The sequence below is a fragment of the Semicossyphus pulcher genome, unplaced genomic scaffold (assembly GCF_022749685.1).
Source record: "Semicossyphus pulcher isolate SPU_LCO1_2020_fin unplaced genomic scaffold, fSemPul1.0.p SCAF_6, whole genome shotgun sequence".
Taxonomy (NCBI): Eukaryota; Metazoa; Chordata; class Actinopteri; order Labriformes; family Labridae; genus Semicossyphus; species Semicossyphus pulcher.
In genome coordinates, this window is record NW_027211737.1 from 5924325 (window position 1) to 5951383 (window position 27059).

Consider the following 27059-nt stretch of genomic DNA (forward strand, 5'->3'; position numbering starts at 1 on the left):
TTCATACTACACTCTCTCTCTTTCCCCCCTCTGTTCCTGTTTCGCGATCAGCTGATTATGGGCGTTCCCATTTAAGCATTAACCAACCAGAGTTAGACACGATGTCTGTGAACCAATCATCTTACTGCTGTCAAACTTTAAATCTGCTCCTCTCCCTTCCGCAGTCTGCTCATCGTTTCAGAAGATTATTGCGACCCTCCTCCACCCCAGTCACCTCCATCCTTTTCATCAGTGTTCAGTCAGCTCAGCTCATCCTGCATCCTCTCTTCACCATCATCACCACCAGTGTCTAGACTCCATCGGGGGGGTATCCTATCCTGCTCTCAGCCTCTACACCCCTCCAGCTCACGATGACATCACGATGGAGTCTAATCGCCAAAGACTTTGCACATTTCATTTCAACCTGTAAATAAATAATTGTTCAAACGTATTAAGTCTCTCCTGATTGAAATAAAAACGTACAAAAGGGATCAAAACATCTGAAAGTTTCTCTATTATAAAATGTACACTGGGGCGCTGGTTCAGCTCAGAGCAGGCGGCCCACATACTGAGGCTACAGGTGTCAAAGCAGCGGCCACAGGCTCAGCTCCCGACCTTGTGCCTGCTGCATGTCATCTCTAAAGCCGGGCATACACTGTACGATTTTTGAAAATCTTGTTAATACCAACACACACTGTACGAGTAATTGTCTACGATGTACGGCCAAAGCTCACGATTTATGTACTCACACTGTACGGTCCGATCATCGAACACGACCAGAGAGCTCACACTGTACGGGTGAAAACCATGTGAAAACGGCTGCTGACGGGCCGGCTGCTCCGACGCTGGTTTGTTTATTAGCAACATGCTAACCAAGCAGAAGAAGGCTGCGTTGTTGATTGCCGCGGTACTGTGCGCTGAAACCTCAAAAAAGAAGAGGGGCCGGCGCATCTGGACACAGAGATGGCTCAACAGACGTGGACAGTACGGGTTGTCCATTTTACAACGTGAATTGGAGGTAAGCCTACATTAAACTTGATAACAAACGCTACGCTAAAATTCCCTGTTGTGCGGTATTATCCCCAAATCTGACTTTCTACGTTTTGCGTTACAAGTCACTAACAACAGTTTTAATCAGGGTGCAAAATTATCTATTATCTATTATTATTATTATTATTACAAAGTTATCACTTTGCGTGGGCGCACTGAGGGAGAAATGCTCCGATCAGCTCGAGGCTCTGCTTCCACTGTGCGAAAGCCTTTGTCGGCCGACCAAAATTTCTGACATGTCAGAAATACATCCGACTATCCGACAGTGGTTTGGGAGCAAATGATCGGCCCTCGCCCCCCCCTGTAGACTGCATGGAAAAATACGCCCAACGAAACGGGAAGTTGTGCGTCTCAAAAATCAGGTCAAAAACGGGCTTAACTCTCTTCTCCCAATACTTCCTGTCTCTCTTCAGCTGTCCTATAAATAAGGGAAAAATAAAAAAAAAGAATCTTAAAAAAGAAAAGAAATGGTATACTAAGACATGTTAGTTCTATTTTTTATCAATGTAGAAATTCTGTGACATACATGAAAGTAAGGGTTAAAGTCTCAGCTGGATGAGAACTGTCCCTCCTCTCTCCTCCAGCATCTACAGAAAGTGACTGATCTATTAACAATGGATTCTTCAAACACAGAGAGGATTGTGGAAATCACTGGAGAATCCCAGAGGAGGAATACAGACATGCCGAGGAAACCTGGAAACCTGGACCCCGGACACTTCCTCTCTTACAGACCAGGTGGAGGCTCCAATACATCCCAACCATCCCATTCATTCTGATATTCCAGGCACGTTTCTCATTGCTTTGTACCTCTGTCAAATTGGCTTCAGAAACCTCCTCAGGTTAGAGTGAGCATCTCTGATCTTTTGTTGTGAGTTTTTAAAACCTTTGGGAAATCAGGAGTTTTCACACGGAGAGGGAGAGCGTTCACAGGAATCTTTGCTTTTTTCAAGATGGATACAGGACGGAGGAGGGATCAGTTTGGGATACGTGTTATCTCAGAATCATTACTGACGGAAAATGTGCAGCTTGATTTCACTTTGTAATCAATGTAAAAACAATAACTCCCACTCAGCCCTGTACAATGTCCACTGAATAGCCATTCTAGAGCTCACATGTCACATGATCTTCCTGAGGACAGAGTTTTCCCTGTTTTTAGGGAATTGTAGTTTTTCAACTCTAATATTTATTATTGGCACTTGGACATATTAGGCTTTCCCCCTTAAAGCCCAGTCGATGCAAATGATATTGAATGGTCTTAAACACTGTTTCTCATGAGTCATAACGAATACATACAGATATGTTACACTTATATTTGTTTCTACATGACTCTACTCTCTGGGGTTTCAATATTCCTGGTGTCCACTGTGGTTAAACTTCCTTAAATCCACTTCATCATCATAAACAAGACGCTCATTATAGCTTCAGATCTTCAGATCTTACTGTGAATGGTCCGTTTGGAAGGTTTAGTTTTCAGTCATCCAGTGTTTTTATCTGTTTATGTAGCAATGCAAAGAGGCACTGCTTCTTCCTAATCCAGCAGGGGTCCGTTTCACAAAGCAGGTTCAACAAACTCTGAGTCTAACCCTGAACTCTGATCGGCTGTTCTGGAACTGAAAACTCTGTTGGAGTTCAATCAACTCTGAGTAGGTTCAGCCAGAGTTAAGTGCATGCACGCTGACTATAAAAAGCCAGCATTAATGGAGCCCCAACACCATGATTCACCATGGCAACGGTACACAAAAAGAGGTCCTCCTACGTCACACCAGTGGAGCTCGAGATCCTCACGCGGACGTTCAGCGAATACGAGCATGTTTTTAGAAAAATAAAGTGACACGGCTGCAGCTGCAAAAGAGAGAGAAGCGGCGTGGGAAGAAACTGCTGCTCAAGTAAATTTGCAAGTTTGAACTGGTCTATTTATTTAATACTTAATCACGACCGGAAGCTAAAATGTATATTAATTTAGGAGCAATGCAGCGGGAGAAAAACGTACATGGAAGCAGTTAAAAATAAAATACCAGAACATCATTCAAAGGTGCGGCTCAGGCAGAACAGGCTCATGGCTGAACCTCACTTCAATCAGATTTTCAATATCAAACTAATGAAACATCATTCAGTGGCTGTTTCAATGTGCATTAGCTTTATCCCTAACATGATGCTGACTTCACATACATTATAATTCATGTTGATTAAACTGAATTGTGTTAGTCTAAAAAAAATAAATCCAATAACTTACGGCGTCTTATTTGAGTGCTCTCGGCAGTGGTGTTGGAAAATCTAAAAATGATGACTTTGACACAGATTTGTCTTTTGATTTTTTTTATCATAATTATAAAAGACTTTTGCAAAGCGGTCAGAGCAGCACAGAGACGCAACGTTTCTTCTTTTAATTCAGTAACCGCTCAAACACACGTGTGAGACGGGCTGAATGAATGAGGAAGTCGAATGAGGGTTTTATATTCTAGAGGGAGGAGACGGAGCCAAACTCTGAGTTTCCTGAAGAAAACCTGCTCCAGACCAGGTTAGGTTCACAGACACAGTTACCATAGTAACCAACTCAGAGTTAAAGTTACCTCTCTTTCCGAAACGGCAAACCCGAGGTTTCCCTCATTTCAGGGTTAACAAACTCGGGGTTTTCACTTAACCCGCTTTCTGAAATGGACCCCTGGACCTTTTTTGCTGCAAAATTGCCAAAATGCAAAAGTTAAAAATGTCCTGTTTAAATGCAACTCGAATTTCTGCCTCACAGTTGTTTGCATCCACCAACCAGTCAAGCTGCAGTTTACATCTATCAGTGATTCCCAGCGAATATCAGTGTTGCTGTGTCAAAATCAAAGGGATGGTTTGTGTAGTGAATATATTTGCAATAACACTCTATAGGTAAGCTGACAATAAACAGGAGAGGCAGCACCGCAATCATTTACAGGAGGGCCATAATACCAGAGGACGTATCTCTCTCTCTCTCTGTGAGTGGTTCACTGCAGAGCATGAGAGTGTCCCTTCTTCTGAGACACAAAAGGAGATCATCTGTTCAACACTTTCTCAAAGACAGGAAATAAATTGGAACCACTTGTTGCTGCAATATTACAATAACATGCCACAGTGACCTTGACTATTGACCTTTGACAAATACAATCTGATCAGTTCATCCTTGAGACCATGTGGACGTTCGTGCCAGATTCGAAGGGTGATATTTCCTGATAAATGGTAAATGGACTGTTGTTATATGGCGCCTTTTTAGTCTTTATACCACCTAAAGAACTTTCACACTACATGTCACATTCCCTTTTTCACACACACATTCACACACTGATGGCAAAAGCCACTACGCCAATCTCCAATCAGGATCTATGCATATGCGGACACCCATGGCTATGGGAGCAATTTGGGGTTCAGTGTCTTCCTAAGGACATGTAGACTGTAGGAGTCAGGGATCGAACCGCCAACCTTCCATTTGAGAGACAACCAACTCTATCACTGAGCCACAGTCGCCCAGATCTGCTCAAGAATAAGACAAACAGACAACCCCAAAATATGTCAGCCATTGCTATCACGTTCATGGAGGTATAAAAATCACGGTTACTCCTGCGATATAAATTATTTATTTTTGCACTATGAAGACATTTTGATATAACTAAGGCTCAGTTTATCCCACCAACATGATTCTTGTTCTTCTCTGTACAGATATTACTCTATAAACATTAAGTCATTTTTGTCAGATGATAACTATTGAGACCCTATAGTAAGGCGGTTTCATGACAGATTTCTGGACTTCCATCATGGACAGCATTGTTTCTGTAAGAGTCTGTTTCAGATAAGAGATCTCTTCCAAGACAGAGACTGTTGATGCAGTGGAGCTCTGTAAAGAAACAGGGTTCTGGGTGATTATTAGCACCTTTGCGTGTGTAATCCTGCGGCTTTTGTTTGATTTCTTTGGCATCTCATGTCAGAGAAATAGTGTTTGATAGGAAAACAGAAAATGCTTACAGCTGTTTGACTTGCAGGAGAGCCAGCAGAATCTCGTTTCGACAAACTGAATTCATAAAACTGAGAAATTAAGCAAAGATATAAAAAATTATTTGTTCAGAATCTTGTTCCACAAACGGCGGGATAATCTTTTGTTATAGGTGGGGCTGCAACAGGAACAGTTCCCACAGTCGAGGTGACCTGAGCGAAAGTTGAAATACTCCCTCACCAAGTGGACTCGTATCAGAAGCACTGCTGAAAAACTTTCACAGTTTTATGTGGAAGAACCTGAACTCAACCCCATCAAACACTTTTGGGATAAGGGAGAACACAAACACTTAAAAAAATTAAAAACTGTTGGGAGTTGTTTGCCGGTACAACTATGAAACAATAAAAATTATCCCAATAAGGCTCAGTTTTAGAGATCCGTGAGTTTGAAAGCTTGTCAGATGCTAAAACACTGAACAGCACTTTCAAATACCAAAAGGAAGGTGGGATTGAAAGTCCTTTCTTTCGTAAGACCAGTTGAGATGAGATTGGTTTGTAACTCAGTGCCCAAGGTCAAGAACTATATTTAATTTTTTTAACACAACAAAGATTGGGAAAGGGCTTCACAGTGGTTAGCGCTGTCGCCTCGCAGCGAGAAGGTTCCTGATTCGTATCACGGTGGGCCTTTCTGCATGGAGTTTACATGTTCTCCCCGTGCATGTGTGGGTTCCCGGGTACAAAGACATGCTCGTTAGGTTCATTGGTGACTCTAAAATTGCCCGTAGGTTTGAGAGTGAGCGTGAAAGGTTGTCTCTGTGTCAGCCGTGTGATTGACTAGTGATCAGTGTACCCCGCCTCTCGCCCAATGACAGCTGGGATAGGCTCCACCTCCCTGCCAAGACTCTGAACAGGATAAGCGGTATAGATAATAGATGGATGGAAGGAACATTGGAAAATTGCACATCTACTGTTCCATGACAGTTTAGGACACTCCAACTGTGGATGAAGATCAGGTGATACAGCTGAATGCAACTACTAGCATACCTTCAGAAGAGTTTTCCATCTATAAGATAGGGTTTTCAAACTTCAGAGAGTTACCACTGCTGTAATGACAAACACTAAATGTGAACAATTAACGAATCTATCTGGACTGTGCACATCCACATAATCTAAGTCGAAACTTTGGTTAAATTGTGAAGCAACATTCCTTTCAAGCTTAAGCTCGGCCCTCTGTGTTGGCTCCCCCACTGTACCAATGCATGCAAGTTTTTCTTTGCTGTTTTAATGTGATAAAGTCCGGCTGCATTTTTTGAAAGCAGAAAAGTGGCAGCTGTTACAGAAGCCGGTCAGTATTTTGGATTGAGATTCCTTCTTGACCTTGGAAACGCTTTTCTGTGATACTCAAACAATCATTTTCAAATTCAAGGTTCTCTTAAAGATTTTGTGTCAGCTCTTCTTTTGCAACAGATGTGGTGTAAACTACATCTGTGAAAGAGCAAGGACTCTTGTCAAGAGACTGAAGGAGCAGACACTATCAGCCTTTTGTGAACGTCGAACCAAAACCAGTCACAGCACTGACTGGGAAAGGTTAGAGGGTCATCGATCGGGAGTGAGTGTGCCAATGAAGAAAGCTGAAGGCCATTCACATCCAATCCCTGACATCACCGTTGGATAAAGACAGGAGAGAAGTGCTCACTGTTATTTTTTAAACGAGGGTTTAAATCAAAAAGGATTTCCATTCAACAAGCGCTTGAGCTCCATTTCAGACCTGATCTCTGTCCTTTCTGACATGCCTGAAAATACACGCCAGGTGGAACGCCATCTACCGCAACGAGCCATGTAGAGAAACAAATAGAGAGAGAGACGGAGAGCAAGAGATGGATCTAGAGACAGCCAGACAGAGAAAACACAGAATGAAAGAAGAAGGAACCTCTAGCAGAACCAGACTCATAGATGGACAGCCATCGGCCTTTATCGGCCGGTTTGCGAAACAGACAGATTGAAAGAGATGATAAACAACCAGCGAGACAGACGGCAACAACAATAACAGAAGTACCTAATAATAGAGACTACTTAACTGTGAAAGAACACATCTAAATAAACCTTTATATCTATAATTTACGGTATTTGATTGGTGCTAGACTGTTGTACTAGCCATACCCAATCCCACAGTTAGGGCTATATAGGAGACATTTCTGATACTGGTGTCAGCACTGGAACAATTGATTAAAGGTTTAGAGTTAAAAAAAAAAAAGTGTTGGTGTGGACCATAGACTATTGTATTAAAATAGTATTAAATCCATCTTTTAATAAAAGTATTAAAAGATGGACGACATGACGGCTCCCTAAAAGTGAAGCCAAACCCTCTCTATCGCCCCCTGCTGACTGGCTGCAGTATAGGTCATAAAGCCCGCCTCATAACTAAAACGAGACGTAACTAAAACAATCACTACAGTCATTGAAGTTTCCATAGCTGTGAACGTTAACCTCAGACCAACACAAAGAAGCTGCTCTGCTGTTAAACACGCCGGCGAGTGGGATCCTTGGTGTGTTTTCGGTAAGTTAAGTGTGTGTTTTGGTTAGTGGCAACATGGTGGCGCCTATCACGACGGCTATTTTGGCATCACTTTCGTACAATGGGAGCAGATGGAGATGCGTCGTCGATCTATATATATACAGTCATTGGTGTGGACGATCTTTCCCCCACATATACAACAAACCTGAGCAAGACCATTCGCTTTAGAAGCAGCAGGAAGCAGCTGAATACTCTGATAAAATATCGATAAATCAGTTTCCTTCAGTAAAAACTAAAGCCTTGCTTTTAGTTTCTTCTGTCTACGCTTTTTGTTCTCAAGTTTTGTAAGAAAACTTTATTGTTCCTCATCACTGGGAAGCCAATTGCCGCTGAGGTACAGTTTCCTCAGCATCTTTGTGTTCACACCCCCCCGCTGCTCTTTATCTGACTCTCAGGTCTTGAGAGGAAATAAGAGGTGCTGAAACAAACACAGCGTCTTAACCACACACACTGCTGAGATCAGGGGGATTGTAAGGAACAGCACTTTCTAAGCCTCCACCTCTCCCTCACTGTTCCTCTGAAGCCCATTCACAGTGAGGGTTAACTTATCTAACAAAGGCTGCAGAAAAAAATCTATTCCTGGTGGATGTTCACAGGAACAAAAGCACTCACATTAAATGCAAAAAGTCTCAAAGGCTACCTTCCCTCAGCTCGCTCTGTGTAACAGACGTAAACAGTTCTGCCTTGACAACAGCAAATATCAAGACAGAAGATGAACACGTTTCAAACCCTTTCAGATGCTGAAGTTTTCGATTCTTTTGTATTAACTTTAAAGGAAACAGGGAAACTGTTAATAAAATAAGTTTGAGATAAATGTAATATAGTTTGAGGAAAGTGCCCTTCAAGCTTACAAAAAAATACCACTGAATTCTGCTGAGTACACCTGCGCGGGATATTCCTCCCACTGAGCAGCGCCTGGAAGGCGGTACGTGCCTTGCTCGGAGACATCACAGCGGTGTTTGTTAAGAAAAGGGAGGAATTACTCTTCCGCTGCCATCACCCAGAGTGAGTATGGGAAAATCAATCTTACATTCCTTCGGCCTCCATCACATCCTGCGACTAAATCGGTTTGAGGTATGAAATCCAATCAACACCAACATATCACAGGAGGCAGCACGAGTCAAAGAATCAAACAGCAGCAAAGGCGCCACTGTCCAGTGCAAAAAATCTCCCACAGCAGCCGCCTGGATCAATGTTAACCCATTATTAGCCAAGAGAAGACTGTGTTTTTCCTTGTTTGTTAGATTCCTTAAGGTTATTACTTAAGGTAAACTTAAGCAACTTGCTCATGGCTTACATTTTGTCTGTTGAATCTCTACAGATTTAGTTTTAACCAGAAGCCAAATAAGGTCTCCTCCTCTTCAGAACAAAAAAGACTTGGTGATGAAAACAGTTAAAAGCACTGGATGTTAAAAATCAATGTCTTTAAAATGCTCTTTGGACACCACAACACATCAAGAAAGGTCTGCTCACGGAGCAACTGCTAGCTTGTTTGACCATGCTCAGTTTAAGTTAGGATTCATTCACAAGGTTTTACTGGGAGCCACATTATCTATAGAGGTCTCCTCCTCTACAAAACAAACAGACCAGGGGTCCGTTTCAGAAAGGAGGTTCAACAAAGCCTCAGTCTAACCCCGGACTGTGGTTTAACTTACTCTGAGTTAAATTTGTCTTATCTGAGCGCTCTTGACAGTGGCGGTGGTAAATCTAAAAATGATGACTTTGACACAGATTTGTCTTTTGATTTTTTTATCATAATTATAAAAGACTTTTGCAAAGCGGTCAGAGCAGCACAGAGACGTAACGTTTTTTATTTTTAATTTGTAACCGCTCAAACACACGCGTGAGACGGGCTGAATGAATGAGGAAGTCGAATGAGGGTTTTATATTCTAGAGGGAGGAGACAGAGCGAAACTCTGAGTTTCCTGAAGAAAACCTGCTCCCGACCAGGTTAGGTTCACAGACACAGTTACCATAGAAACCAGCTCAGAGTTAAAGTTACCTCTCTTTCTGAAACGGCAAACCCGACGTTTCCCTCATTTCAGGGTTAACAAACCCGGGGTTTTCACTAAACCCGCTTTCTGAAACGGACCCCTGGTTATTAAAACCAGTAAAACCAATAAATAAAGCAGCTTCACGTAAAAGTAAGTTTCTCACTAATGCCCGGGGTCTGCTAGTGGAGCAACTGCTAGCTTGTTTTATGGTTCCTAACTTGTTTATAGGTTAGAGTTTTTTCAGTGTTCGTTGTTCACAAGGTTTTTACCTAGAACTTCAACCACTTCAAAAACAAACAGACCATGTAACAGGCCAAAACACTGAATAAAGCATTTTCACATTAAAAGTCAGTGTCTCTTGGAAACTCTTCTGGTTGTTTGGTTTGTTGTTTTTTTAGCTAGCTAATGATTCCTTCAGTTTTCATTCTTCATAAGGGTTTTTACCAAGAGCTGAATTTCTGTAGTGGTCTTTATTTCTTCAAAACAAACAGACTAGGTAAGTAAAGCCTAAAAAACCCTAAATAAAGCAGTTTCATCTTAAAATCAGTGTCTCTACCACGCTCATTTGAGGGACTAGCTTGACTGTGAGGCAAACTGTCGCTACCTTTAGCTAGAGAGACTAAAATCCTTCATCCAGTTCATTGATAAAGTCAAAAGGGACATGTGAGCTGAAATACTAAGAAAGTAGTCTGTGGACATGTTTTCATATCTGGTTGACAGCCAGTGTGTGAAGATGAGAGTCATTTAGGCTTAAATCTAAGTCAGCGTTAGGTGTGGCCCTAAACTGTGAAAAAAGGAACAGTTGACACTTTGTAATGAGCAGCCAAAGTTGACCAAGATAAGTCGGGTCCAGCTCTAAATGCTGGTCCATGATCATTAGATTAATTACTAAAACCTAATCTAATATCTCCAGCCTCATAATGTGGACGGCAAGGAATGATATTTAGATTACTTTATCTCAAAGATAGAAAAATTACCAAGCCATCTACAAAAAGAGAAGAATATGCCTGATTATTTCATAGAAATCAAATTTTTCACATCAGTTTGGCATGAAAAGGTTCTGTAAATACAATATCTATAAGCCTCAGCAGCGCTCGCTATGATGACGAGCCCGCCAGAGGCTCAAATCTGCTCCGTAGCATTTTTTAGAATAAGACGTCATTGGACTAAAGATCAGAACACTGAGCCAGTGAGCTGCATTTATCCACAAATTGACCTAGAATCTGAAAGAAAATGTATCTAAACTGCTGTAAATGATGTCCAAGAATTTAAAGGGTTCTACAGCATGGTCCTACAATGAGCCAACAAGCAATGCCTCCTGGGAGTTGTAGTTCTCTACACTAGGTCTGAGCGATTAATCAAAATTTGTTTCAAATTATGATTTTGGCTTTCAGGAATTGTGGCAAAAAATATAATCCAGATCCAAATTATTATTGTGCCTTATTCCCTTTCACAGTGATGCCCTGGTTTGTCTTGTGTGTAAAATTAAGTACAATTATATAATAAATAAATACAGTGAACCCTTATTGTCAAAAGACCGTTTTTCTTTGTGATCATTCTGTCAAGATAGCTTCACGTCTATCTTATGGTGACTTGAACTGTTATCTTTATGCAGACGGTAAACAGATTTCCACGTGTAGCAACAACATCGTTAACATAAGCACATATTTCTCTTGGCTTGTGGTGGCTGAATCCCAACTGAAAAGGTGCTGCACTGTCGCCGACCTCTTCTACCTGCTGCTTTTTCGTTAATGTCACACCTGCCACTTCATATGTCAACCCAACTCTGTTTCCCCCATGTCCTTCCTACTCTGTCACAAGTGTTGTGCCATACAGTTCAGCCAGTTCAGTCTCTACCTCCTATCACTTCCTGTTTCTATCAGGAAGTACTTCAAACTTAACAAGTTAGTTAATTTGTTTTAATTAGACAGTGACGTGACTTGGAACCATAAGAAGGTAGTCTGCTGCAAATGTCAAACTGTACGGTTGGCAGCTGTCGTGCCTCTTACAGGTGGTGGTCGAAGCTTCATTTTAAAAAGCCAAATCCACTTCGACTGACTCTGTTCAGAGTCGTGTTCAGCCCTAATGCTTAACATGTTACAGCTGTAAACACATGAGGTGCTGAGTGGAATGGATTTTCTCCTGACAGCATGTCGTGTTTGAGACATCAGCAGAGTGAAGAAGAGATTGTAATGACTCCTTAAGCATGTGCAGCTGCAGCTCAGGAGATAGAGCAGGTCCTTCACCAATCAGAAGATCAGCGGTTTGATCCCTGGCTCCGTCAACACGCATGTCAAAGTGTCCCCAGGTAAGATACTGAAGCCCATATTGCTGCTCCAGAAGGTATCGCCATTAGTGTGCGAGTGAACGTGTATTAGGCTGCATTCAAGTACACCAAAGTTGGCCCTACACCTCCGTTTTGATGGAGATGAAGTCCACTTTTGTTGATGGTGTAGCGGTAAACTAGCCCTCCCTACGGCCCGCACAATGGGGCATTCTCAAATGCAAACCCCAAACGAAACGCCAAATTGAAGAATATTGGCAGTATGAAAAATTGTAAGATGGCTGCTGTTGCCAGATTCTTTCCTTCACAAAATAATTCATGCTAAAGTTTTTTTAAGCATTTTAATTCGATGTTAATGTGAAGCAAAACGAAGCGGATCAGCATAACAAACATTTTATACAATTCACTGTGTCAATAGAAGTTCCTGTAAAGACAATACAGGAGGGGCGTCTGTGGCTCAGTGGTAGAGTGTCTCAATGGGAAGGTTGGGGGTTCGATCCCTGACTGCTACAGTCTAGGGCTGTACCTGAATCAGGATTCTTTGAGTCAAATCGGATCTGGCCGTTCGATAAGAAGATATAGCAGTGTTGGGGGGGTAATGCCTTAGGCCCTGTGAATATACAAGGAGCCTCATTCACCTTCATTAACCTTAAACAACAACATATAATAAAAGCTGTGATGCAGCGCTGAGAGGGGGAGAGCACAGAGAGAGGGAGGGAGTGGGCGATCGCAGACTGAAGTGATGACGTGATATACAGTTTAGTTTGATCATGAAGCCTGATGCTCCTCTAAAGGTGTGTGTGAAATATATGAACAACACAGCAGACTGAAGTCTCTGTTAACAGTGACAGACAGAAAGATCCGCGTGATTAACACAGATCCACGTTATGAAGCGTCTGCGTCCTCCCCGCGCTGCGTTATTATTAACTCTGATGAACTGATCGCAGGTTACAGTGTCATTCACAGCATGGTGAGACGTACTATATACCTTAAAGTAATGGAAATCCGGACAGATAACGATGTTATGAGCCAGGTACAGAGCATGAAAAACACACAGCTCTGTGATCTCTCTTCAGTTAACCAACAGCGCATGTCACGGAGAAAACAAAACAAAAAACGAAGGCTTTTCGACTGAGTGGTCACAGACAGAGATTCGACTTGTCAACTTTCAGGGGGCAGCTCTACTACAGTAACATGTCGAAGTCTCCTTGGGCAAGACACTGAGGCCCAAATTGCTCATGAAGGCAGAGCCATTGGGTATGAATGTGCATAGATTGGAGATTGGCACTTAGGCCTTTGCTATCAGTGTGTGAATTAGTGTATGAATGGGTGAACGTGACATGTAGTGTAAAAGCGCTTTGAGTGGTCGGAAAACTTGAAAAGCGCTATATAAGTACAGTCCATTTACCATTTACAATGTTATGAGTTACAGCACAGTCATTTATATAAAGCATGTATGACGCATGAAAAATATGACTTAAAAATGTGTCCATTCTGTGGGGTCACTGCCAAGTTATAACCTTCGGTAGAGCCAAAAGGGTGTCGTGGGGATTGGGCCTTACATCTCCTAACACACAGCGATACAGCAAGCAAACTGTAGCAGAATGAACGCGACTAGTCCAGATATACTACAAGGAAGGCTGCAGTGTTGCAAGGGGTGGTATTGTTCTTTTTGGTTTTGGTTGCGTTTTCTTCCTCTACAAATGAAGCACCTGTGTGCTAAACTTTGCAGAAATAGAACCAAGGCTGGTGGTCGTCTCTCAGCCTGTTCCCTGAAACACCGAGCAGGTTAGGTCATCCTCTTTGAGTAAATATGAAACTATCTGATCTGATAAACTACCAGAGTCGCCCACTCGCTCGTTCTCACTGCTTGTAATTAGAAATGGATGTGAGACTTAGAATAGGATGAGTGTACAAACAATACTGCGCTTTGAGTGGTCGGCAGAATAGAAAGGAGCTTCAAGTGCAGTCAATTTCGGCGTTAACATCAAAACATGAGTTGTTGTTTATGTTGTTTACTGCTCCCTGGGGTGCTACACGAAGAAAGACAGGTCACAGCATGGAGTCCAGGTTTCTCTAAACGGAGTGAGCACATGAAGGAATACGATGAACCGTTTCACGTCAGACTAATTGGCTTTCCACCAGTTGAGAAAATTCTCCACATCGTAACTGATATTATTTTGTTTGTTTACATTCACAGCATAGAATACCAATACGCTGCGATCACCGCAATCTCTGCAGCTACTGAAACTTGATTTCTTCTCCATCAATAATACAAACACTAAAGAAGCAGAGTATTGTCGCCTCCTGCGTGTTACAGCCTTGTTGTGTTGATTTTCACCAGGATGGTGTTTAGTACTTCCTGCTGGACTCCTGCTGATCACTAACAGCCAACAGACACAACAGTTTACATTTAAGTGAGCATGACATGTGAAACCCTTCAAAAACAAAAATGTTTCAAAAACATGTAGTTAAAGCCTTCATGTGAAATATTTATGCAACCCAAAATGTTCTACAATGCATTATTATAGGGAAAAAATGTGTGTGTGAATAACCCGCATAATATAATGTGAGCAGCTTCTGCCAGCGTCGGCCTTTAAATCTCTCAGAGGCTGCAAATAAATATTCATACAGTAATTTTCTCAGCTTGTGTGCCAGCAAGAGGAGGGAAAATAGGAACTAAAATGTAGTTTTGGAATTTAACAACTGTGCGGCTGATTGCTAAAAACTGTCTGCTTTGTGTTGACTTTTTCCTTTAATGTCAGTCTGCAGTCCCATCCAGTCAGAGAAAACCGTTTTCCACAACAGCAATCAGGGCAAATATCTCTGCTGGCAACTGATCATATGTAGAGAGAGAGAGAGATGTCAAAGGAAATGAAACACTTAAAGAGTCCGTCAGAAGCTGCTGTGGCAAGTTCACATGTACGTACCAGCAGGCTTTAATTAAGACAGCAAGCATATGCACATCATGTGTATGATGACGCAGCCTGACCGGCTCTTAACCAGCATTGCTGCTCTGTTTACATCACAGCCGAGGGCACTGACACACTGAATGTGACTCTGTGGAAGAACACTTGACCCTTAATGACACTGAAATGTTTTCTATTCAATTCAAGTTCAGTGACAAGCAATAATGTGACGCGTTTAAGTATGGTAAATGGTAAATGGACTGTACTTATAAAGCGCTTTTCTAGTCTTTGCGACCACTCAAAGCTGCTTTTACACTACATGTCACATTCACCCATTCACACACTGATGGCAGAGGCTGCTACGTAAAGTGCCCAACTGTCAATCAGATAACACATTCATACCCGTTGGCTATGCCACGTCTTGCCCAAGGACACTTCGACATGTAGCCTGAGGGAGCTGGGGATCGAACCCCCGACCTTGTGATTGAAAGACGACCACATCTACCACTAAGCCACAGAGGTACATTTCCATTTTCCCTTCTACTCAGAGCACACTGATAAAGTGATGACTCATGGAAGTCCAACCTTTGTTGTTCTTAAACACACGCCGCCTTCACAGTGGATGCAGTGACATTTGTTTGGTATAAATAGAGCAGAAACTGTTTTTTTAGAGCAGGCGGTGACAGCTGTTATCATAGTAATAATAATGGTCACAGCAGCAGCAGAAGTAAAAGCCGTCATTTGTCTGACAAAAGCTTTTCAGTGCATTTTAAATGCACCTCTCGGTCTTTGTTGGCAAATAGAAGTGGGTCAGTTTTCATCAAATGTTAAATGACGCTGGCCTGAGTCAGGTCTGTGGTGGCTGAACGCTCAGTGAGACACGCTGTCTTCAAATACGATCATCTACAACTTCCCATGTTACAGAGTGCATTCTGTAGCATTAGCGTTTAGTGGTAGTTAAAGCAGTTTGAAAAGGAAAACATCCACTGACAGTAATGACCTGTATCTGTGTCACATGGTCGTCACCAAAGCCCAGCCCCTTCAGGACACTTGCAGCGCCTGGCTTACAGATTCAAACCCTGACAAAGTAAGAAGTAATGCGACACAGCGTTAAAAGCTGTGGATAGGAGCGCTGGTTTAGCTCAGCGGTTTAATCCCGCGCCCCACATACAGAGGCTTGAGTCCTCGAAGTGGCGGCCCTGGGTTCAACTCCTACCCTCGGCCCCTTGCCGCATGTTGTCCCCAGTCTCTCTTCCCCAGTTTCCAACACTATCCACTGTCCTATCTGTGTCAATAAAGGCATAAAAGGCCCAAAACAAAGCTGTGGATTTGCGACAAAACTCAGGGTCACAGGAGGGCTGGAGCCCATCCCAGCGGGGTACATCCTGGACTGATCACCAGTCAATCACAGGGCTGACACATAGAGACACACACTCACTCTCACACCTACGGGTAATTTTAGAATCACCAATTAACCTAACGATGTCTTTGGACTGTGGAAGGAAGCCGGAGTACCCGGAGGAGAACATGCAAACTCCACACAGCAAGGCTTCCTACTGGGGCGCCAGTTTAGCTCAGCTGCTAAATCCAGTGTCTCACATAGAGAGGCTTCAGTCGATGCAGCAGCCCCGAGTTCAACTCCTATCCTCAGCCGCCTGCCTCCTCACTCTCTCCTCCCCTGTTTCCCACACTATCCCCTGCCCCCTCTCTCTCTGAATGAAGGCGTAAAAGGCCAAATAAGAAAAACCTTTCAAAAAGGAAAGGCCTCCTACGTCCAAACTGGGATTGGAAACAGGAGCCATCTAGCTGTGGAGCGAGGGCGCTAACCTCTGCACCACTGTGCAGCCCTTAACTGTGACACTAAGAAAGGTACACGTTCACATTTTTCAAAACAAGCGACAAAAATGGAGACTTCTACATTTTCTTATGTAAATACCAAACCATGAATTTTGAGTACTCAACCCCTACTCAACATCATTTAAAGTCCAGCGCGTCAACCTGCTTTGTAACATTACAAGTTTCTAGTGGCTGTTTGTAGATGCAACAGAAACTTCATCTCATGAGGACTCTGGTTTGACAGACGCCTGTTGTTGACCGTTGTGCAGCTCATACGGGCTGTCAGTAATGTTCATGTGGCTCCACTAACCTTTAGAGAATTTATTATATTGAAGAGTCCTGGTGTGATATTTGAACTGAGCATTTTGAGGGCTAACCAGCTCTGTGGCTCTGAAGGCATATTTGGCATAACTTCTCTTTCTAAACAGTCTGAAAGAATTCATGTTTTTTCACATATGGTCATGAAACATAAGGAGCATTATTATAGTCAAAGTTAGAAGGAGCAGCAGCAGCATTAGAATAAGTAGCAGCACTCCCAGTCCCAGCAGCAGTAAACATCCTGGCTCTGCGTCTTACCTTGTAGCGTGAAGTCCTCTGGGATGTCTGAGGGGGCCTGCAGCAGAGCCGACCTGCGGTACACCACGTGAACTCGGCCCTGGTCCTCCAGCTCCTGAGCTCCTCTCTCCAGCGGCTCGATGAAGTACTCGTCCGAGTCTGTGCGGATCATTCCGGCCTGAAACACAACACAGGGTCGGTGAGGGTGCAGAAGCACATCAGAAGGTGAACCTTTCTGCAAACTTGCTAAACAGCATGAAAGTTCTTTAACTGCCAGAAAGAGGCATTTAACCTTAATGTCGCACCTTAATCAGCCATGATCTTTAAGCACTTGCAGTTATGCTAATAAGGTCACATAAAGATCATTTTTGCATTAAGCTGTGAAGCATTTTCTACATTTCTTTATGTAAATTTATGCGGCAAAGTTCTTAAAGATCTCATGAGGGCTTAAAATTAAATAATTTCATTTTTGTTCTTGATTTTTGTGCACAGACAGACAGAAAACAACACGATGGCAACACAACATCTCACCAATGTCCTAGTAACAGAAACAATGAAATGACAGATATTATGTGATAATATCTAACAAAGTATTGATTGCCTGACTAAATGCACTTGGGTCTCTCCATGTGACACTGTTGAACGTTTTTGATTCCTTGCGACTTTCAATCTGCCTTCAATCATCAGCTGGTTACCTTGACGCTGCAGGTGGTGATCACAAAGCTCCTCATCATTTGCGACACATTAAAAACGAAATTGCTTTGCGATCGCTACCTGCCCCTCGCAGATTTCCTGCAATAAGAACCGAGTCATGCTCGCAGTTTGAAACGATCACACTGAAAGACGTACAAACAGCTTATCACATCCAAATGGCGAGCTGAAGCAGCGGTCACGCACGTGGAGGCTAGTTAAAGCTGCAGCAAGCCAAGTGTTAGTATGATTAGTTGCTACTGAGGAGCATGTGACCTAGAACTACACTTTGCTCCAGGATCGGTTATTCGGCCTTATACATACGAGCCAGAATCACCAGGAGGTATCGGAATGGGAAGTTGAAATCTTGAAACGACTTGACTACAAGCTTGTGCAAGAAGGCAGCCGGAGGTGAACGACGATTGGTCGATTTCATTGAAAACAAGGTTCTACGACGCTGTTCTGAACGGCCCATTTCAGAGGCGACCTCAGTCAGTGTCATCCAGTGAGGCAGGAGGAACACTGATGATATAATATCTAATAATCACTTCATCCATTAAAGAGTGACTTAAAAAACAGTTACAGTACACCTGTGCGCAGACAGAGCCGCCTCTCTCTGAGCTCCAGAGGAATTTGCTGCAGTTCTAAGCCGTCCGCTCGCTCGCTCTGGCTCCACTGCTGCACCTCTCAGGCCGTACCTCGCTGTGGCCTCTTCACTCACACTCTGCTGGACTGAGCACATATGGTGCTTTGCAGCCAACACGCACACTGAACTCATTTTAACTCCCAGAGTCCCCAAACATCCCAACACTCCCCCATCCTCCTCTTCTCTTTACACGCACAACCCGCTCCAGTTTATGTTCTTATTCAAGTTTACATGTAACTCTGATAGTGAGCGACAGACTCTCCCCACTGCCATCGATACACACATTCATTAACAGGACCTTCATCTTTGTTAGCTGCACACGGGTGGACAGCCTGCCAGTCACATTAAATCCACGTTTGGCATCTAAATGACCTTTTACTTCTGCGGCAGGAGAGACAACATGTTCATCCTAAAACTGAGCAGTGCTTACGACTACTTTTTGACCTCATGTTGTTGCCGTACAGCCGTGTTTCTCCTCTTTGTTCCAGTGTAAGAGGATCAGGCAACAAAATCAGGTTTACTTCCTGTCGAAGTTTCCAACCAGGTCATGATTAAACATATGATTTAAACATGAGGAGCTACAGCCCCTAAACTGACAATCTCACAGATTTCAGTTTCGTTTTCTTGAGTGCCACTAATGGCAATATACAGTGATTGTGTCAAGACGCTTCCCAATTTAACCAGATGTCTTCAGTTGGCTCCCTTTGTCACGGTTATAACTCTTGATTTTCCTGGCTGACGGTCAGGTCGGTTTCTTTTTAGACTGTTTGCCTTCATCTGAGCGTCGAGTTTGTTTCTTTTTCTTTGGATTTTCACTTATTGTTGAAGTTGTATCTGTAGTCATCCATCTTTTCTTTGTTTGTTCAGCCATAGTAGATTACTGTTTACTCGCAACGCTTGCAGAGATCGGAAAAGCAGCCGCTTAGCTCCGCCTACCCTCTCTGGCATCCTCCTTGAGCCACTTGGGACTTCAATGATGTTAAAGCGGACTATATTAACTTAAAACTGAGTTGTCAAATCACTGCTTAAACATATGGCCCGCTCACTCCTGGAGACCTGGATACACCTGCTGAGGTTAAGTTTTCTTGTAAGCACATTTTGTGCATCCTTGAGGCTTAAAAACATGTTCTACGTCCTCATGAAGTGATTGTTAAATACTTTCCAACCTGCACTGTTCAACCTGCATGTTTTCTTCTGCTCATGTCCTGCTGCTTCTGTGAGTGCTATGCCGTTTCTCAGTCTCACACTTTACTACTTATTCACAGTCAAACAGCATCTCATTCAACAAGTCCTCTACATTTAAATAACAATACAGATGTGTGTCTGCAGAAGGACACATGGAGGCGTTTTCAACCCTGACGCCACAATCTGCAGGCTCACATCTTTTGTCTGTGCCAAGACTTACAATCACTGATGAAAATAAATCAGTTTTATTATTAGACAACACTATAGTTAAGGTTTGGTAAGGCTTAGGGACAAAGATGAGCATGTGGTATGGGTTAAAACTACTTGGTTAAGGTGAGTCATCAAATGACCGCTTTTCAAAGGAGCTGGAAACTAACATCAGTCTCTCGTGTTAAAGTCTCATGTTTTTGTCTCCCGACGCACTTGCACCAGTTTGCGTGATCGCATGGAGGGTCCGTCACACTGAGTGCCGTCCCAAACCTCTGAGTGTGGAGTGGGAGTGGGTTGTTAAGCCCTCCACCAGCGGGTCTGCACCGATGCTGACTCACTGACCAGGTGTAACGCTGTGTTACGATCGTCATGAGATGAGAGACGTAAATTAAAGTTCCGTGTTATTACCCCTACAAACGAGAACTGCTTTCATTCAGATCAACATGAAATAATTAACTGATGTCAGCGTCTTAAAGTTAACGCTATATTCAGGACTTCAGTCCGCTGAGTGTGACGTCAAACGGAGCGTGACCCCTCGATCCCACAGGATCCGTGTCCGGCGCGTTCCATCTGCCCGCGTTCCGTGGCCCAAGCAGCTGGATTCGCGAGATCACAAGATCGCGTGAGAATTGCGAAATCACGCGATAACATAAATGTTAAACAACACACAAACAACAGTTCAGTTTGCCCCTCCGAGGTTGATTATCTGCTCATTAGGAGATCATTCTGTGATTTTTGTGCTTCTACCATGGAGGAGTACACTACTTCATTAAAAGTGTTCTTTTTTCAAGTGTCAGTGTGTTGATCTTAAAAAAAACAGAAAAAACGGGAGTCTGTACCAGTCTGAACATGGTGTTTTATTTTGAAATGACCAAATGCTGTATGCTGCTTTCTGTGTGACTTCCTGTTTGGAACAATCTGCTCTGCTGAGCTTGACGCGTGCTTGAAGCAGTCTCTGTCAAAAATAGACCCTGCACGTATCTTTAGCGGAGCAGAGTGGAGAGACGCTTCTGGGACGCGCCGGAGACGGGCCGCGGTGAGTGCTCTGGAATCACTATCATTGACTTGAATGGGCGCGATCGACTCCGGAGGTCGCGGCGCACACACGCGCTGGAGATGGATCCTGTGGAAGGGTTATGACGTCACCTCACTTCCCTTTGGTCCCTGACATCGTTACAACATCCTCTGGAGGGCTTTGTCACTTTAATGTAAACATATGCTGTTTTAGGACACCAGCAGGTATCACAAGCAACTGATGCGTTTATGTTATGTTATCTGCCTTGAGTGCACGACTTTACATTACCACCTGCTACAGTTAGGAGAAATGTACTTACTTATACTTATGCGGGCACATACGTGTCCTAAAGTGGGTTCTTTCTGAGCACAAGATAAATAACACTTTTTAAAAACATGATCACATTCATTAAAACATTGCTTTATAGTGCCAGTAGTGGGAAAACAACTCCTCACGTTACATTTAAGGTCAAGATTTAACTTTTTAAATGAGGCGTCCAATTTTAGAATTAAAAATACACATGTAGTAAAAAAAGGAATAAACATCTGGGCTAAAAAATAACAGCAACTTTAATTTACCCAATTTTATCAAGGGCACTTTATCAAGGCCACACATTAAATATGCAGAAACATGCACATCTCCAGGTAGTATCAGAGCCATGTAAAGTGTTGCTCACAGCTCATCCAGAATGCAAACAACAATCTGACATTTGTTCAGAAGTTGTTTGGAGCTGTTTTGACAAAGAAATACCTGCATTCAATCCAAAGAAAATGTAGAAAACTGACAATGAGAAAAACACATTTCCCCGACAAGCCTCACGCTGTTCTGTAATCGCTCCAAACAAAGCCTTGAATGTGCGCCGTAGGTTGTGGCAAATATTACAGATTCATTCTGAAAGAAGATTTGAATCCAAGGACAGATCTGCAGCGAGTTTTTCCTTTCATATTCAAAGGACCGCTCTGATTACAGCCAAAGATCATCACAGCATGAATGGATGCGGAGCAGGAAAAGAAAACAACAGTAAGAGACATTCAGTGATCCCTGACACGTCTGCCTTATCAAAGAGAGCAGCATCTCCTGCAGAGAGACGTGAATACGCGGCTGTCAGAGAGGGACAAATGAACGTTCCTGATTTTAAGGTTTCAATTGTTACGTCAGATTAACAGAAAAAAACACAAAATAAACAACAATCAGTGATGAAAAAGTTCAGGTGAGTTGACATTTTTAAACATTTTGTGAACATATTTACAGCAGGGATTTTCTCCTCGGCTCATTGTGTGGATTTATCTCACACCTGCAGGCATCACTCTCAAACAGAGATTATAAATAGTGTGTATGTCAGCATACATCGTCTGGGTGTAACGCAGTGTGCCTAGCCATATACCAATTACCACTTCCTCAGTTGCAGAAGCATTCACAGACGAGTCTGTATATTGTCATGCCAGCAATTATTCCTGCTGTAACACCCACGGCCACCTCCTGTCTCTTTATTTACTCTGAGCTCATCTCACACCTTGACTGAGTCCTGCCTGCCAGCTGAACACTTCACATTAAGAATATAGTGTTTGCTGGGAAAAAGCTTGGAGGCAGATTTTGCATTAAACTGAAATTAATTCAACGTACATGATCCCATAGATGTAAAAGCCAAAGAACCAGAGAAGGCGCAGGTCTCAGAGGGTAATGCATTCATATACCACTGATGATTAAAGCTGCAAGCAGAGTTGAGTGGGCCCAATGTGCATACATTGATGGTGGTGCAGCAGTTAAGTCATCACGTTAAAGCTCCTGTGAGGAGATTTTCACTGGTTATGAAACAAATTGAAATTAGTTCTGATGCCTTTATATGACCTACAGAAACAAACCAGACCATCAGCGACAAGATTGATTATTTCTATACAGTTATTCTTAATGCCGAAGCGATTAACTGCACGCTGCGTTTGTTTACATTTTCCAGAAATTTTCCAGTGATGCATATGACTGTTAAAGAAAGCAGGATGAGATTTATTGTTACAAACCACCACTTAAGCACGTACAGGACAAAATCAGCAAAGAGATAAGAGGTGCGGCTTTGTCCACAGTGGGCGCCAAAATCAACACAAACTGAAAGTTCCTCACAGGAGCTTCACTGTAAAACACAAGTCTAAATTTACATACGTTTTGGGCACAGCATGAACGAATGAAATGTCACTTCCTGTGTCCACTGTGTGGCACTAGAGAACATGCAGTAATCATGCAGTACGTCGCTGTACATCAAGTGTAGACTCAGATTGTCAACCTGAGTACAGACAGTGGAACCTGAGAAACACACACACACACACACACACACACACACACACAGTGACACTCATACGGAAACAGCAAATATGTAATGTATATATGAGTAAATCTGATTATTTGCCACAAAAGCTCCCTTCCTCTTACCAGTAGGTGGCGCTCTGTGACTCATAACAGTCATGTTAATGTATTCACGTGAGGACTCCTATCAAATATGTAAAGTTTGTGGCAGATTTTACACTGTATGCTTTAGTAACAACAACTTCCTGTTTTGTTGTATAAGTCCTTGGAGGGCACAGCACACCGTGGCCACGGCCTTCAAAGATCACGCTTCAACAACTTAAAATTCAATACGCTAACCAAGTTTCAGGTGGGTTGGATGAAGCTCCCGGGAGGACTTCATTCATGTATGATCTGTGTAAACAGCAAAAAAATAAATAACAACCACAATTTCAAAATAAAGTGACTGACTTCCTGTAAAATTTTGGGTGTAGCTCCAGGAGGCTTTTTCAAAGGTCTTGACATGATGCATATGCCTGCCTAATTTCATACATGTAGGTGAAATGTACTGATTGGACTACTGTGTTGAAAATTTTAAGGGAGCGCTATAGAGATATTTTTACACATGCACTGTAGAAAAAAAAGGAAATGTAAAGTCTCCCCACTTCTGATTTTTAGCCCCTTAAAAATGTGATTCACTTTAACAAAGAAAGAAAGATTCTTCCCAGCGATTCCACCGCATCGCTTGAGATCCGAGGACCCTAATAATCATATCCTCTACGTCTGCCTTCAGTAGACCATGCAAACCAATTTAGCATCAGCAAAGCTGCAGCGTTTCCTTCAGAATAAGACGAGAGGCCAGAGTCCAGATCTGTATCTCCACTCTCACACGTCATAAATGAGGGTGCAGGCCTATTAAAGCGCCTCTTCAGGTGCAGGTGGGATTCTGCGGCTCTGCAAACAAACCGACAGATGGATAATTGGATAAAAGTCTTGATTCTGTCCAGTGCTGCTGTTTAATACGAAGCATCTTATAAACTACGTGAAGATGCTGCCTTCTTGTTAAGAGGCAAATAGTGAGAGGAGTCCAAGTCCAACTTTAAAAAACAAACATCATGCAAGAGTGTTTATAATGAGACTGAGAGCTGGCATTTTAATGTTGATCAAAGCTGCTGCACAGCAGGAAGCACAAGCACAGATCTTTCTGTAACACTGTAACTGAGCCGGTCTGCACTTTGACTGAATGATGCTGCTTTAAAAAGAACGCAGGTTCTTCATGCAGCTCTCGGGGATAAGAAGTGGGCCGTCAGAGGAAAGCTCTCATCAGTTCAGTCGATGCTTGCGATTTCAAAAGTTTCTATCATGCCAAATGATAAAAAACACAAGTTTGTTAAATCCCTTCTTTGCTTTATGTAAATGCACAGAAAAAGAGGCCGCTGTGTTGTGTGAATATTTAGCAGCAACAATTCAGAAATCCTCACGTCTCAAAGAGCAAAATGCTCCTGTAGTCCGTGTGGACCAAAGGAAGTGCTGAGCTCTCACCTGCTCTCATCTTGAAAGACAGAAGCAATTGGACACTGTGGCCCTGAAATTAATTATTTCAGAAATCCTTAAAGCAGAGATATTGTGTACACAGGATGAGTCTCTTCTTTCAGCTAACGCTCTCCAACACTCGGGGAGGAAGAAGCTTAGAAACGAATTTCAGCTTGTTGCAAAGTTTATCTTCTTCAGGGCGGGCTGAGCCAAACTGCTTCGCTTTCATGTAAGATAAAAGAGAGAGCAAGTTGAATGCCTCTGAAACTCAGATGATAAATGGCTTTCTTCTACATGTTGGGAAAAGGTTCCCCATGCTATGTTTCACTGTGTCTTATAAAGGCCTTTCTGGAAACAAACAGGTACTGAGCAGGGGTCTCACTGCACTCCAAAAATCTGCACAACAGTGACACTGTGCTGACCCTGCATTCACACGGCATCAGAATAATCGGAAAAGTTAATTCCCAGCGGTGAACTCAGGTGACCTGCCAATTTCACAGCCTCATAAGAAAAACATGGAGGACAAACGTAAATATTGTTTAAACAAAGTCTTTATTAGTTCGTGCAGTCCTACTGCAGATAAATTCTTGCTTACACGTCATTTTTAATAAAGTATTATTTACACCCTTTAGTTAGTGTCCCCAGAGCGACCTGGATTAGCTTTAAAAAAGTATTTATTAGCATTAACTCTGATGACAAGCAATATGTTGTAAGTGTCACTTCTCCCTCACCAACCAATCAAAATCAAGATGGGCAGGACTTCTGATATAAACTTGGCGGAGGAGAAGATAATCCTTTCGTTTTTTCGAGGCTACAATTTCCAGGTGTGGAGCTGCTGCTAACGCCAGGACACGGCTCCTTTACATTGTTTTTTTGTTGTCTTTGTAAAATGTTCCTTGAATCAAAGAAAATATTAAGCAAACAGAGCGATTTAAAACAGACTGTCACTACCGAGGGAAGCAGAGGTGCTGCCAGACCAGTTTCGTATCCTAGCAACAGTAAGTGCTGGACAAAAACAAGGTTAAAATCAATACTAAAATATAAGAGTTAGGGCAACAAGAACAGAAACATTACGAGTGCTAAGTAGGAAGAATGACTTCACAGCTCTGGAAATGGGACCAGTCGGGAGCACTTGAATGCAGCATGAGTCCACAGCACCACGTGTGGGCTCATGAGGCTGTGATGTTCATGCATTGAAAAGAGGAGAGACTATTTCATTATCCTTACATCATTTGTGGGGTGAAAAAGTAGAATTGGCCTGAGGAATGGCGCCCAGGGACGTTGTTACCTGAAGTCATGAATATTTCCACATTCATTTGCTTTGCTATCTCCTGAAACGGGCATTAGAGCTGACTAACCACCATAAAGAAGCAATTCAACCATCTGATGGGACGTTTGAGGCCGTGTTCAGGTAGTGCTCCTTCATGTCCTTCAGACCGCTGTGCTACAATGAGGATTCAGACACTACAGCAGGAAAACATACCACTATTGTAACATCAGCGATCACCATGAACGTTGAGACACATTATGACATAATAATAATAATACTAATAATAATACACAAAGTGCAGCGTGTAGAAAAACCTGTGTGAAACCTGGTGTTCACAGCAGCCTGCAGACTGAGCTGAGAAGGCTGGGGATTACTCCAACATACTTTGACCTACAGATTTGAAACTTTACACATGTTTAGTCTGGACATCCAACATTGTAACATTATATATATGTGTTAACATGTGAAACAGCATTATACCCCCTCTTTAGGGTCAATTCAACAGTTAATGACTTTCGGTTACTAAAGCGGCTGCATGATTTTCTTGTACAGCTGCAACTAACGACGAGTCATCAATTATTGAAACGATGAATCAACTTATCGGACAACGAACTGAACAGTTGCTTAGCTTATTTAGCTATCAGCTTTAAATGTAGTTGGAGGTTCTTTTCAGCGTGTGCTGACTTACACTAAATAAATAAATAGTTTCTACAGTAAAAATATGTCTTACTAAACTTTGCTGCTGATTTGGCTCCTACTGATACAAAAGATCAATAAAAATCAAGTTTTTGTCCATTTAAAACCAACGACAGACAAAGTGCTGATATAAAAATGTTTTAAAAAGTCTTCTAATGCTCGTGCATTATCAACATGCTCCCACGATAACGACGTCTGCTTTATAAATCCTGCAGGTGATCCTTTTCTTTGCAGCGTTGAGGGTGAAACGCTCCCAGACTTCACAAGTTTTAGGACGTGATGGTGTTGCATCGGCTGCCGCCAATCTGCTCTGTTTTGTTTACCTGTCGCTTCCCGGTCGCTGTTTTGCATGCGCAACACTCAGCAGAGTTAGTAATGGCGCGAGATGGCTCACCCCTCAGCAAACT

At 42.7% G+C, this 27059-nt stretch overlaps 1 protein-coding gene across 1 annotated transcript in view; it reads right to left on the reverse strand.

Moving 5' to 3' along the window:
- Positions 1–27059, reverse strand: part of adamts3 (ADAM metallopeptidase with thrombospondin type 1 motif, 3) — a 174456-nt gene that overhangs the window by 120990 nt on the left and 26407 nt on the right. Inside the window, exon 4 of the mRNA XM_069683065.1 lies at positions 17155–17311. Coding sequence (XP_069539166.1) covers positions 17155–17311 — 157 coding nt within the window. The remainder of the gene's footprint in view (positions 1–17154; positions 17312–27059) is intronic.